The 12,624-nt window shown below is 33.5% G+C and overlaps 1 protein-coding gene across 1 annotated transcript; it reads left to right on the top strand.

The window, feature by feature from the left end:
• Window positions 1-8,392: 8,392 nt before the first annotated feature.
• LOC112796902 (cysteine-rich repeat secretory protein 55) lies at window positions 8,393-9,953 on the top strand. The gene is made up of 2 exons (XM_025839576.3): window positions 8,393-8,688; window positions 9,131-9,953. Exons 1-2 carry the CDS (start codon window positions 8,484-8,486, stop codon window positions 9,709-9,711), a joined length of 786 nt encoding a protein of 261 aa, XP_025695361.1. The 5' UTR covers window positions 8,393-8,483; the 3' UTR covers window positions 9,712-9,953.
• Window positions 9,954-12,624: the final 2,671 nt, after the last annotated feature.

Genomic DNA, 12,624 nt, shown 5'->3' with positions numbered 1-12,624 from the left:
GAAAAGCCTGTCATCTGCCAATGGAACTGGAACACAAGGCCTATTGGGCAACCAAGTTCCTAAACCTTGATGCTAAGGTAGCTGGAGAGAAAAGATTACTCCAATTGAATGAGCTAGAGGAGTTCAGACTCAATGCTTTCGAAAATGTAAAATTTACAAGAGAAAGCAAAAAAGTGGCATGACAAAAAGCTGTCATCTAGAGTCTTTGAGCTAGGATAGAAGGTTTTGCTGTTTAACTCTAGGCTCATATTGTTCCCTGGGAAATTGAAATCCCGATGGAAGGTACCATATGTGATTACAAGTGTGTCACCATATGGATATGTAGAGTTTCGGGATATTGACTCTGACAAAAAGTTCATTGTTAATGGACAGAGAGTCAAGCATTATCTTGAAGGCCATCATGAGCAAGAATGCTCAAGATTGAGACTAAATTAAAGCTCAGTAAAGTCCAGCTAAAGACAGTAAAGAAGCGCTTACTGGGAGGCAACCCAGCCATTAGCAAAAATTAGATGTTTATAACAATTATATGAGTTTATTAAATTTTGTTATTCATGTTTGATAATACATTTCAGTAAATAATTCAGAGAAATGAAGGTTCAGAACATAAAGCAGAGGAATCACAGAGAAACAGAGCTCACAGGCGTTAAAATGCTAGTAAAGAGGCATTTTGGGCGTTAAACGCCAGAATGGCTATCTTTCTGGGCGTTAAACGACAGAATGGGCAGCATTCTAGACGTTTAATGCCAGAAACAGTAGCATCCTGGGCGTTTAGAAAAATGCCCAGTAACAAAGGATTTCTGGCATTTAACGCTAGTCAGGGTACCTGGCTGGGCGTTAAACGCCCAAAATCGCCATCAAATGGGCGTTAAACGCCAAAATGGCTATCATTCTATGCGTTTAACGCCAGAACAGCAAGGGGGAGGTAATTTCATTTCCAATTCAATTTTTTTCAAATTTTCATGTTTTAATTCATAATTTTCTGTATAAAAATGTTACAAATAGTCATCTTTCGATTTCCATTTCAAAAAATTAATAATCTTCTAAATTCTTTTTAATTATTTTTCAATTCTTTTTCAAACGTTTTTAAAACTCATTTTTCTTTCCAATTTCTTTCCAAATCCTTTTCATTTATCCATATCATCTTTTATTTCTTATATGCATTAACAAAAATTCAGATTTAACTTCCCCTTATCTTTTTCATGTTTTTAAAATTTTGAAATCTTATCTTTTTCATATCATGTTTATCTTTTGTCAATCATATCTTTCTATCTTATCTTTTTCTAAAAATTCAAAACCCATCCCCCACCCTTTAAAAATACATTCGGCCAACATCCTTGACACATTATTTGAATCCTTCTCTCCCTCTATTCCTCTTCTTTCTTTTCTTTTGCTTGAGGACAAGCAAAACCTCTAAGTTTGGTGTGATTTTCCGTGATTACTGAGCTAAAACAGACTAAATTCATGGCCCCTAAAGGAAAACAACCCACTTCAAGAGGCAAGAAAGAAAACAATCCAAAACTACCTTGGATACATGAGAGGTTCTGCACCAAAGAACATGCAGATCATTACTTCAAAATTGTGTGCAGAAGATCAGTGATCCTGGAAGTTAAGTTCAATCTGAAAAAAGACGAATACCCAGAGATCCAAGAGCAAATTCGAAACAGGGGCTGGAAAATCCTGGCTAATCCTGAGATACATGTTGGAAGAAAGATGATTCATGAATTCTATGCAAATCTGTGGATGACAGATAAGCAAAGAATATAGGGAACTGTTTTATACTCCTTTCGAACTATGGTCAGAGGGAAGGTTATTTACTTCCACCTTGACTAAGTGAGAGAAGTCCTCAAACTTCCTCAACTACAAGATGATCCAAAATCCTTTAATAGAAGAATGGCTAAAGACAAAAAGCTAGATCAAGTTCTAGAGGACATATGCCTCCCTGGAACCAAGTGGATAACCAATTCAAAAGGTGTCCCAAACCAACTGAAGAGAAGAGATCTCAAACCAATTGCTAGGGGCTGGCTGGATTTTATTGAGCGTTCTATACTTTCCACCAGTAACCACTCTAAAGTCACTGTCAAAAGAGCAGTGATGATTCATTGTATTATGCTAGGAAAAGAAGTGGAGGTTCATCAGGTGATTCCTTGTGAAATTTACATAATTGCAAACAAGGAATCCACTGAGACCAAATTGGCTTACCCAAGCTTGATTAGTCTGTTATGTAAAGATGCAGGGGTACAGATAGGTGTGGTTGAGTACATCCCAGTTGAACGCCAATAACCAAAAAGGTAATGGATGGACCTCAAGTTCAAGACAACCCCATCAAGAGGAGGGCGCATGAGCTCCTCCCAGAAATTCTTCAATTTGACTATTGGGCCCGCTTAGAAGCATCTGTCACCAAGCTGCAAGAAGCTATGGATCAACTCAAAGAAGAGCAGTAGAATCAAAACAGCATGCTCCGCAAATTGCTCAAAGAACAGGAGAAGCAAGGGTGTGAGATACAGGAGCTAAAGCGCCAAAAACTGTCCTTTGAAGAGCTAGCCATCCCACACATTGAAGGAGCGCCTCTCTCTCAAAATAAAGGTTGTTGAGTCCTAACTCTGTGATAACTTTTGTTATTAGAGACCTATTTTGAGAGCTACATGAGCATTAGTATTAGAGTCGTTTATTTTTATTATTATTATTCCACAAGTATTAGTAGCATTTAAATTTCCATTTTAATTTTCTGTTAATTTAATAAAATTTGAATTGCATGAGTAGTACTTTATTTTTATTTTGGCTATAATTTATTCTTCTTATCATCACTAAACATGACTAAAATAGTAGATTTTTTTTAGAAGAGCAATGATGCAAACATTTCGAGTATATAATAAGAAAAATCCAAATTATTTATATGTGGTGGCATCACTTTAGCTCTATGAATGAATGCATAAATAGTGCATATTTTCTTTATATACTGAAATTTAAGTAATGTTTGGCTCTTGAAAGAATGAGGTAAACAGAAAGATGTTATTGATAATCTGAAATATCATAAAATTGATTCTTGAAGCAAGAAAAAACAGTATTCAAAGAAAAAAAACTAGTAACCCTTTAAACAAAAAAGCAAGAGTGAAATGGATCCAAGGCTTTGAGCATCAATGGATAGGAGGGCCAAAAGAAATAAAATCCTGGCCTAAGCAGCTAAATCAAGATGTCCCTGACCATGTGCTTGTGTCATGAAGGTCCAAGTGAAAAGCTTGAACTGAGTCGTTAAAGTCGTGATCCAAAGCAAAAGAGTGTGCTTAAGAACTTTGGGCACCTCTAACTGGGGACTCTAGCAAAGCTGAGTCACAATCTGAAAAGGTTCACCCAAGTATGTGTCTATGGCATTTATGTATCCGGTGGTAATATTGGAAAACAAAATGCTTAGGGTCACAGCCAAGACTCAAAGAAGCTGTGTTCAAGAATCAATCAAAGTTAAACTAGAAAAATCAATAACCTCATCTGCATGCTGAGTTCTGAAAGAAGCCAATCATTCTGAGTTTCAAAGGATAAAGTGAGATGCCAAAATTATTCAGAAGCAAAAAGCTATAAGCCCCGCTCATCTAATTTGAATTTGAGCTTCATTAAAGACTCTGAGATTTTATTGCACCATAATCTTTTTTTTATCCTATTTTATTTTTCTAGTTGCTTGGGGACAAGAAACAGTTTAAATTTGGTATTATGATGAGCAGATATTTTATACGCTTTTTGGTAGTGTTTTCATATAGTTTTTAGCATGTTTTATTCACTTTTTATTATATTTTTATTAATTTTTATGCAAAAATCACATTTCTGGACTTTACTATGAGTTTTTTTGTTTTTCTATAATTTCAGGTATTTTCTGGCTGAAATTGAGGGACCTGAGCAAAAATCTGATTCAGAGGCTGAGAAAGGATTGCAGATGCTGTTGGATTCTGACCCTCCTGCACTCGAAGTATATTTTCTAGAGCTACAGAGGCCCAATTGGCGCGCTCTCAATTGCGTTGGAAAGTAGACATCTTGGGCTTTCCAGAAATGTATAATAGTCCATACTTATTCTGAGATATGATGGCCCACACTGGCGTTAAACGCTAGCCAAAGACCCTTTTTCTGGCGTAAAACGCCAGAACTGGCACCAAAACCGGAGTTAAACGCCCAAACTGGCACCCAAGCTTGCATTTAACTCCAAGAATGGCCTATGCACGTGAAAGCTTCAAAGCTTAGCCCAAATACTCACCAAGTGGACCCCGGAAGTGGATTTCTGCACTATTTGCACTTAGTTACTCATTTTCTGTAAACATAGGTTACTAATTTAGTATAAAAACTACGTTTAGATATTCATTTTGGAACTTATGACATTTTACATCTCTTATTGTATCTTCTACAACATGATTCTCTAAACTCCATAGGTGGGGGTGAGAAGCTCTGCTGTGTTTCAATGGATTAATGCAATTACTATTGTTTTCTATTCAATCACGCTTGCTTCTGTTCTAAGATACTCACTCGTACTTCAATGTGAAGAATGTAATGATCCGTGACACTCATTATCATTCTCAAATTTATAAACGCGTGCCTGACAACCACTTCCATTCTATCTGAGCTCAACGTAGTCATTGGGCGACAGCTTGAGTGCGTATCTCTTGGGTTTCTAATCCACGAGTTTGACTTGCATCTCCTGACAAATGAGTATTTAAACTCGTGAGATCAGAACCTTCGTGGTAGAGGCTAGAACCAATTGGCAGCATTCCTGAGATCCGGAAAGTCTAAACCTTATCTGTGGTATTCCGAGTAGGATCTGGGATGGGATGACTGTGATGAGCTTCAAACTCACGAATGTTGGGTGCAGTGACAGTGTACAAAAGGATAGAAAGATCCTATTCCGGCACAAGTAAGAACCGACAGATGATTAGCCGTGCGAAAACCGTACCTGGATCATTTTCACTGAGAGGACGGATGGTAGCTATTGACAACGGTGATCCACCAACATATAGCTTGCTATAGAAGGAGTCATGCGTGTTTGGAGAAGAAGACAGTAAGAAAGTAGAGGTTCAGACGACAGAGCATCTCCGGAACCTCAACATGTTCCTCATTACTAAACCACAAGTATCATTCATTTTATGTTATTTACTTTTCATAAACAAAATCATTTTTATCACTAATCTCCTACCTAAGAGTTACAAGATAACCATAGTTTGCTTCAAGCCGGCAATCTCCGTGGGATTAACCCTTACTCACGTAAGGTATTATTTGGATGATCTAGTGCACTTGCTGGTTAGTTGTATCGGAGTTGTGAAAAGTGTGAATCACAATTCTGTAAACCAGTTATCGATCGGAGTGTTGCGCTTTTCAATTTAATGATTTTGTTTTATCCCTTTTTTTTCAAAGGCTCCTAGTTATAAACATTTTTCACACTACTATATATACTAAATTTTATTTTTAGAGATTGTAATACCTCGCCACCTCTATTTTATGACTTAAGCATAAGGCTATGTGTAGTAGGGTGTTACAGGTTGGACTTGGAGAATACCCATAGGACGAAGAGAGAAACCCCATACTGCAACGGCCGATGACAATGGCTCACTCTATTCGATGGTAGAGAGTTTTCACTTTTGCTTCGGTTAAGCTGAGCTTTTTGAACTCTGAAGGAAGGACGGAAGGAATTTGGAAAAGTTATGGAAGCATAAGGTAGGCACACGCATCATTATTTTTTTTAAGCGAAAGACATTGTTTCGTGTAAATTGGTTAATTTTCAACCGATTCAATGGCTCATGTTCGGTTTTTAAATTAGTATTTTTATGTGAAAAATTGAACCATAAAAATTCTTAATTTATGGTCAATCCACAGGTTCGATCTGATTTTTAGAATCATGATGGTAAATATATTTAAAGTTATTAAAATAGCAAAACTCAAAATGATTATTGGGTACTATTTTTTCGTTGGTCCTAGTCATATGCTCTCTTTGTCATCCGTGCATATTGCTTCTTTTCTATTCTACTATTCACCACATACATCAATGCAATCTGATCTTACGCCAACCTCTCTAAATTATTTATGGTCCCAAATTATTCTTGAGATGATGAAATCTTTTTCCAGTAATAAAATTCTATGAAGCATGGATATTTTGTTGAATTGTCGTGTCTGTGTATTGGATATATTTTGGACACGACGCTCATCAACATTCATTCGATACGCATGTTTGCTGTATTTAATTGTATCTTAATAAAAAATAAAAAAATTTTTCAAAAATATTTGGACACATCTAAATATCATCACGTGTCTTATCCTTAACATATATTTTTGAAATAAATTTAGATATATTATATATTATTATTTATTAAAATAAAAAATATTTTAAATACTTGATATAATTAAAATAAGATATTAAAAATAATTAAAAAAGTTAATTTATATTTTAATATCAATAAAATATCAAAATATCATTACAATTTATTTAAAAAAATTTTATATTTTATATGTATACGTATCCCGTATTTTATAAAATTTTAAAATTTGCGTATCGATATATCTTATATTATATCGTATTTTGTATCCATACCGATATCTGTATCAGTGTTCCTGTATCATAGACAAAAACACAAGCTCCACTACTTGCGCCAAACGAGAAACATGGAGCAAATCCACAATATAAAGCACGCGAACTACAAATTCCGTTGATTGGTATTATTTATTTGAAGTAAACGGAGGTAGTCATTAGATTATGAATTATTTGTAGTATAGTGGATTGGTACTAAGTTTAAATTAGGTAATTCATGATTATTTTCTCCCTTAAAGGAAAACGTTCTATTTGTTCTTCATGTAGCGTTCTGGTCATTTAAATATTTTTGTGGCTGGGCACTCATCATTAAACAATGACTATGAATTTAAAAATATTTTATACACACTAAACTTGGCCACCAAAAAACTTTAGGGCATTATATTTTTAGCAAAAAAAAAAAAAATAAAGAATTAAATAGTGTTTGTTTAAATTTAAAGGCAATACTAATAACAAATATATGAACATCTAATATTTTTATTTAAAGAGAGTGAGTTGAGTTATGGATATATTAAGCTTCTAGGTAATGTTTGTTTAAAGTCATTTCAGTTTTCTTCCTAGAAATAGTATATGAATATACTTTTACATTTAAAATTGGACTTTTAGAATAAACTTATTCACAAAACAAATTATATTTTCGTAAATATTAATTTTTTAAAAAAATAGTGAGTATTTAATATTCTCCAGAATAAAAGAATTAAAATTAAGTTGTAAGAATAATGCTGTGTCTAATGCACTAATCAATATATAATAATAGAGTATTTTGGAAATTTTACATCATACTTCTACAATTATGCATTATAAATCATCAAATATGTTCATAGATGTTCTTTTATGCACATTAAAAATTAATTATTAAATTAACCATCATATATTTATATATAAATATATATCAATTTATTTTTAATGTATATTTTGTATTTTAATATATATTTTATATTAGTGATTGATTTGATAGTTAATTTTTAGTATATATGTAATTCATTTGAATTTTTAAGATATTAAAAATAATCTTTCCTTTTTTAATATTAAACAAACAAGTTTTATAATATTTAAAAATTATAATTCTTAAAAACATATTAATTTTACACTGAGGGGATGGATCGGTTATTATAAGATCTAGAATGTGTTTAAGGCTTATTTCGAAGGGGCCTATATAATTCTCGTGGTAAAGGACAAAAATAAGGAGTTTATTTTCCAGTAGTGAAATTTTATCTAATCACACTGTTTTTTGAAGATACAACTTTAGATCACACTTAGAAACTATGATACTAAAATAGAGATATATTAAAAGACGTGTATTCTAATTATAGTATGCTTATATTATTTATGATAGTTATTATATAAAATTAAATTTATATATTTTTTATTTAAATAATATTTTTTAACAATATTTTTTGTTAAAAAATATTGTTAAATAATTAAAAAATATTATTTTAATTTTAGAAATATTTTTTTAACTATTGTAACTACCCTAAAATAAACATACGAGAATCTATTATTAATCAATTTTTTTATAAGAAAAGAGTTTATAGAGGATTTGTTATATATATATATATATATATATATATATATATATATATATATATATATATATATATATATATATATATATATATACTTGACGGCTGTTTTTTTTTTTTTTTAGTTTTTGGATTAATACTTGATAACTAAAATGAATGTCTTGTTAATAACAGCATGATATCCAAAAAACTAGAAATTAAAGAAAAAATTATGTATATTTTAATTGGACAACAAAAAGTCAATGAAACGACCACGCCTCCTGTACTCATGATTGGGGCAAGTTTACAAATTACAAGTCAAAATTGCCTGCTAAATGGATTCCACATATTCAACCATTTCCCATTATAATTTTCTCCTTCATAATAGGAAGTCCATGAAAACCCAGAAGACCGGAGAAAAATAAATCATGTATCTCCTATTATGCAAAACCATTTTCTTACTATTCCTGTGCATTACTTTTTCAGATGCAGAATCTCAAGATCCCTTAGGGGAATTCTGCAATAAAGAGACTAACATAAGCATTGGAGGGAAAGTATCATCTAATATCAACAACTTATTATCCGAATTTGTCCTCAAGACTCCCTCCACTGGTTTTCTTGCTACCACATTTGGTAAATACTTGTGAAACCCAACTGCTTCATTATTTTTACTCATGCACAATAACATATGCATATGCATCGTCAGCTATATACTGCTCCCTAGTAAGTAAGCAAAGTTCTGTTTGTTTTTAATTTATATTTTCCATTTTTAATATTTTGTAAAAAAATGAAAATAATAAATTCTATTTTTTATTTATATTATACTAATTTTTTCATAAAGCTTTAATAAAACAATAAATTCTTATAGTTTCCTACCATTTTTCTTTAATAATATTGCGTGCACATTAAAAATTTGTTACTAAATCAACTACTATAATATATATATTGTTTTTTATTGTGTATTTTGTATTCTAATATGTATGATCAGTTATATTTTAGTATATAACTAGCATAGTTGATTTGGTATAGACGTAATATAGATGATTCGTATTTGTGTTTATGTTTGTGAACATAGGTAAAGAGAAAGACCAAGTTTATGGCCTGGCTCAATGCAGGGGAGATGTTAGCACCCAAGACTGTTCCATTTGCATTGAAGATGCAGCCAAACAAATCCGGCAACGGTGTCCGAACCAAGCCGACGCAAGAATCTGGTACGACTTCTGCTTCCTGAGGTACAACAACAAGACTTTCGCCGGCGAAGTGGACACTTCATTTGGCATATTCTATTACAACGTGGAGAACGTAACAGATCCCAAAACTTTCAACAGCAAACTTGGATCCCTGATGGATGATATTAGAGCACAGGCTGTTGTGCCAAAACAGGAAGGGCTGGGGAAGGGAAAGACCAAACTGTCCCCATTTGTAACGCTTTATGCGTTGGTGCAATGCACAAGGGACTTGTCTGAGATATCCTGTGCCCAGTGTTTGGCTATTTCGGTGAGCAACTTTCCCACGTTTTGCGACAATCGTAAAGGCTGTAGAGTGCTATATAGTTCTTGTTATGTTAGATATGAGCTTTACCCCTTTTTCTTCCCCCTGGATTCCGATAACGCTGGTGTTTCCAAGAAGACGATGAGAGCCGTTGTGCATCCTTAGGCTCTGTTTGGCTTGTGTTCTGGAATGCAAATATGGAGACAACGGAACAGAGACTGAGAGAATGTCTTTTAAATAGATGTCTTTCTTTTTGTATTTGATACAATCCGATCCAAACACTACCTAAAGACACCCTGGCCCTGCTTTAATTTAAGTACAATTCTATAATAACCATCTAAGTTAAAAGCTTGGGTGCTACCATGTTATGGGAAATAATGCTATCACTATCTACTTGTGTGCGGTCATCTTGTTGTATGTTGGCAATAAGAATAAATTGCGTAATAAATTTAAAAATGAGTAATTATTCAAATCAGTCCCAAAAGATTTTAAAAGCGGACATTTTAGTCACTAAGAAAAATTAATACATAAATCAATCTTTAAGGTTTTATTCCCACAGACAAATCAGACTATAGTTCATTTTTCGACAGAATAATTATCCATGTCAGTCTCCAAAGATTTTAAAATCGAATATTTTAGTCCCAAAAAAATTAATATATAAATCAATTCTCAATGTTTTTTCGTTAGATATAACAGTTATCCGTCCAAAAAAATAAAATAAAATTATTATTATTATTATTATTAATTGCATAATAATATTGTACCATAATTTTTTGTATTTTTGGATAAAAGTAATAATAAATTTATTCATTAAATTTTTATGTATGTATTTATAATATATATAGTCACTAAATAATAATAATAATAATATTTAATAAAATTATTAGAGATTATTCTACAAGAAATTTAAAGTTAAAACTATTTGATATTTTTGTATTTAATATAATTAAAAGATGTCCTATTTTAAAAATCATATTTGTATAAAAAAGTATTTTAATTTAGATATCAAATCCTTATTATTCACCTTACTTATTTCTAACAAAAAAGAGTATATTAATATTAATGTTAATATTATTATTATTTAGTGAATATATATATATATATTAAAAATTTAATGAATAAATTTATCATTATTTTTGTCCAAAAAATACAAATAATAATACAAACAACAACAACAACAAAGCCTTATCCCACTAAGTGGGGTCGGCTACATGAATCAAACGACGCCATTGTGCTCTGTCATGTATCATGTCTACAGAGAGACCGTTTACATGTAGATCTCGTTTGACCACCTCATGGATGGTCTTCTTAGGTCTTCCTCTGCCTTTCGCCCTTTGTCCATCTTCCATCTCATCCACCCTCCTGACTGGATGTTCTATCGGTCTTCTTCTCACATGTCCAAACCACCTGAGACGCGATTCAACCATCTTTTCCACAATGGGTGCTACTCCAACTCTCTCCCTTATATCTTCATTCCTTATTTTATCCAATCGCGTGTGACCACTCATCCATCTCAACATCTTCATCTCTGCCACACTCAGCTTATGTTCGTGCTCTCCTTTAGCCGCCCAACACTCCGTACCATACAGCATAGCCGGTCTTATAGCGGTGCGATAGAATTTACCTTTAAGTTTTAAAGGCACTTTTTTGTCGCATATAAAACCAGATGCACTCTGCCATTTTGACCAACCTGCTTGGATCCTATGATTTACATCATGTTCAATCTCTCCATTATCCTGTATGATGCACCCAAGATACTTAAAACTTTTAACTTTTCGTAAGGTGTTCTCTCCAATTTTCACCTCTATATTGGAGTTTTCCCTTCTCAGACTGAACTTACATTCCATATATTCCGTCTTGCTACGGCTTATGCACAGACCATACACTTCTAGAGCTTCTCTCCATAACTCCAACTTCTTATTTAGGTCTTCCCTTGACTCTCCCATAAGGACGATATCATCGGCAAAAAGCATGCACCATGGCACAGGCTCTTGGATGTGCTCTGTGAGTACTTCCAAGACTAATGTGAAAAGGTATGGACTTAAGGATGATCCCTGGTGTAATCCTATACCAATAGGGAATTCCTCTGTCACACCACCTTGAGTCTTCACACTAGTTGTGGCCCCATCATACATGTCTTTAATTGCCCGAATATATGCGATCCTTACTCTCCTCTTTTCTAAAACCTTCCATAAGACCTCCCTTGGTACCCTATCATACGCTTTTTCCAAATCAATAAACACCATGTGTAGATCCCTTTTATTACTACGATACCTCTCCATCATCCTTCTTAATAGGTATATCGCTTCAGTGGTAGATCTGCCTGGCATAAATCCAAATTGATTCTCTGTTACTTGTGTCTCTTTTCTCAACCTCTGTTCTATCACTCTTTCCCATAACTTCATAGTATGACTCATAAGCTTAATCCCTCTATAATTTCCGCAACTTTGTATATCCCCCTTATTCTTGTAGATAGGTACCAAGGTGCTCTTTCTCCACTCATCAGGCATCTTCTTTGACCTTAAAATCTCATTAAAAAGCTTGGTTAACCAGTTGATGCCTTTTCCTCCAAGACACTTCCAAACCTCAATCGGGATATTATCAGGTCCTACTGCCCTGCCATTTTTCATCTGCTTTAGAGCCTCTTTTACCTCGAAGTCTCGAATCCTTCGATAGTAGTCAAAGTTTTGATCTTCTTCCCTTGTGCATAATCGACCAAGGCTCGGAAGAGTCTTCTGTCCCTCATTAAATAACTCGTAGAAGTAGCTCTTCCACCTTTCATTAATCTTCTCCTCTTGAGCCAACACCTCTCCATCCTTATCCTTTATGCACTTAACCTGATCCAAATCTCTCGTTCTTCTTTCCCGGCTCTTTGCAATTCTATATATACCTTTTTCTCCTTCTTTCGTGTCCAAAGACTGGTAGAGACCCTCATATGCTCTTGTTCTTGCTTCACTTACAGCCACTTTTGTCTCTTTCTTAGACGCCTTATATTTTTCCCAGTTATCTGCATTGCGGCATAAAGACCACTCTTTAAAGCATTCTCTTTTTATCTTTATCTTTTCTTGTATACTCGCA

Source organism: Arachis hypogaea, chromosome 4, assembly GCF_003086295.3.
Source record: "Arachis hypogaea cultivar Tifrunner chromosome 4, arahy.Tifrunner.gnm2.J5K5, whole genome shotgun sequence".
Classification (NCBI taxonomy): Eukaryota; Viridiplantae; Streptophyta; class Magnoliopsida; order Fabales; family Fabaceae; genus Arachis; species Arachis hypogaea.
The sequence above is the reverse complement of the archived record's forward strand: the minus strand, read 5'-3'. Positions and strand labels throughout refer to the sequence as shown.

Excerpts from the sequence above, each read along its gene's own strand:
- LOC112796902 (XM_025839576.3), top strand. The coding sequence starts at position 8,484 with ATGTATCTCCTATTATGCAAAACCATTTTCTTACTATTCCTGTGCATT. Across the intron at positions 8,689-9,130 it reads TTTTCTTGCTACCACATTTG|GTAAAGAGAAAGACCAAGTT; the intron begins GTAAATACTTGT and ends TTGTGAACATAG.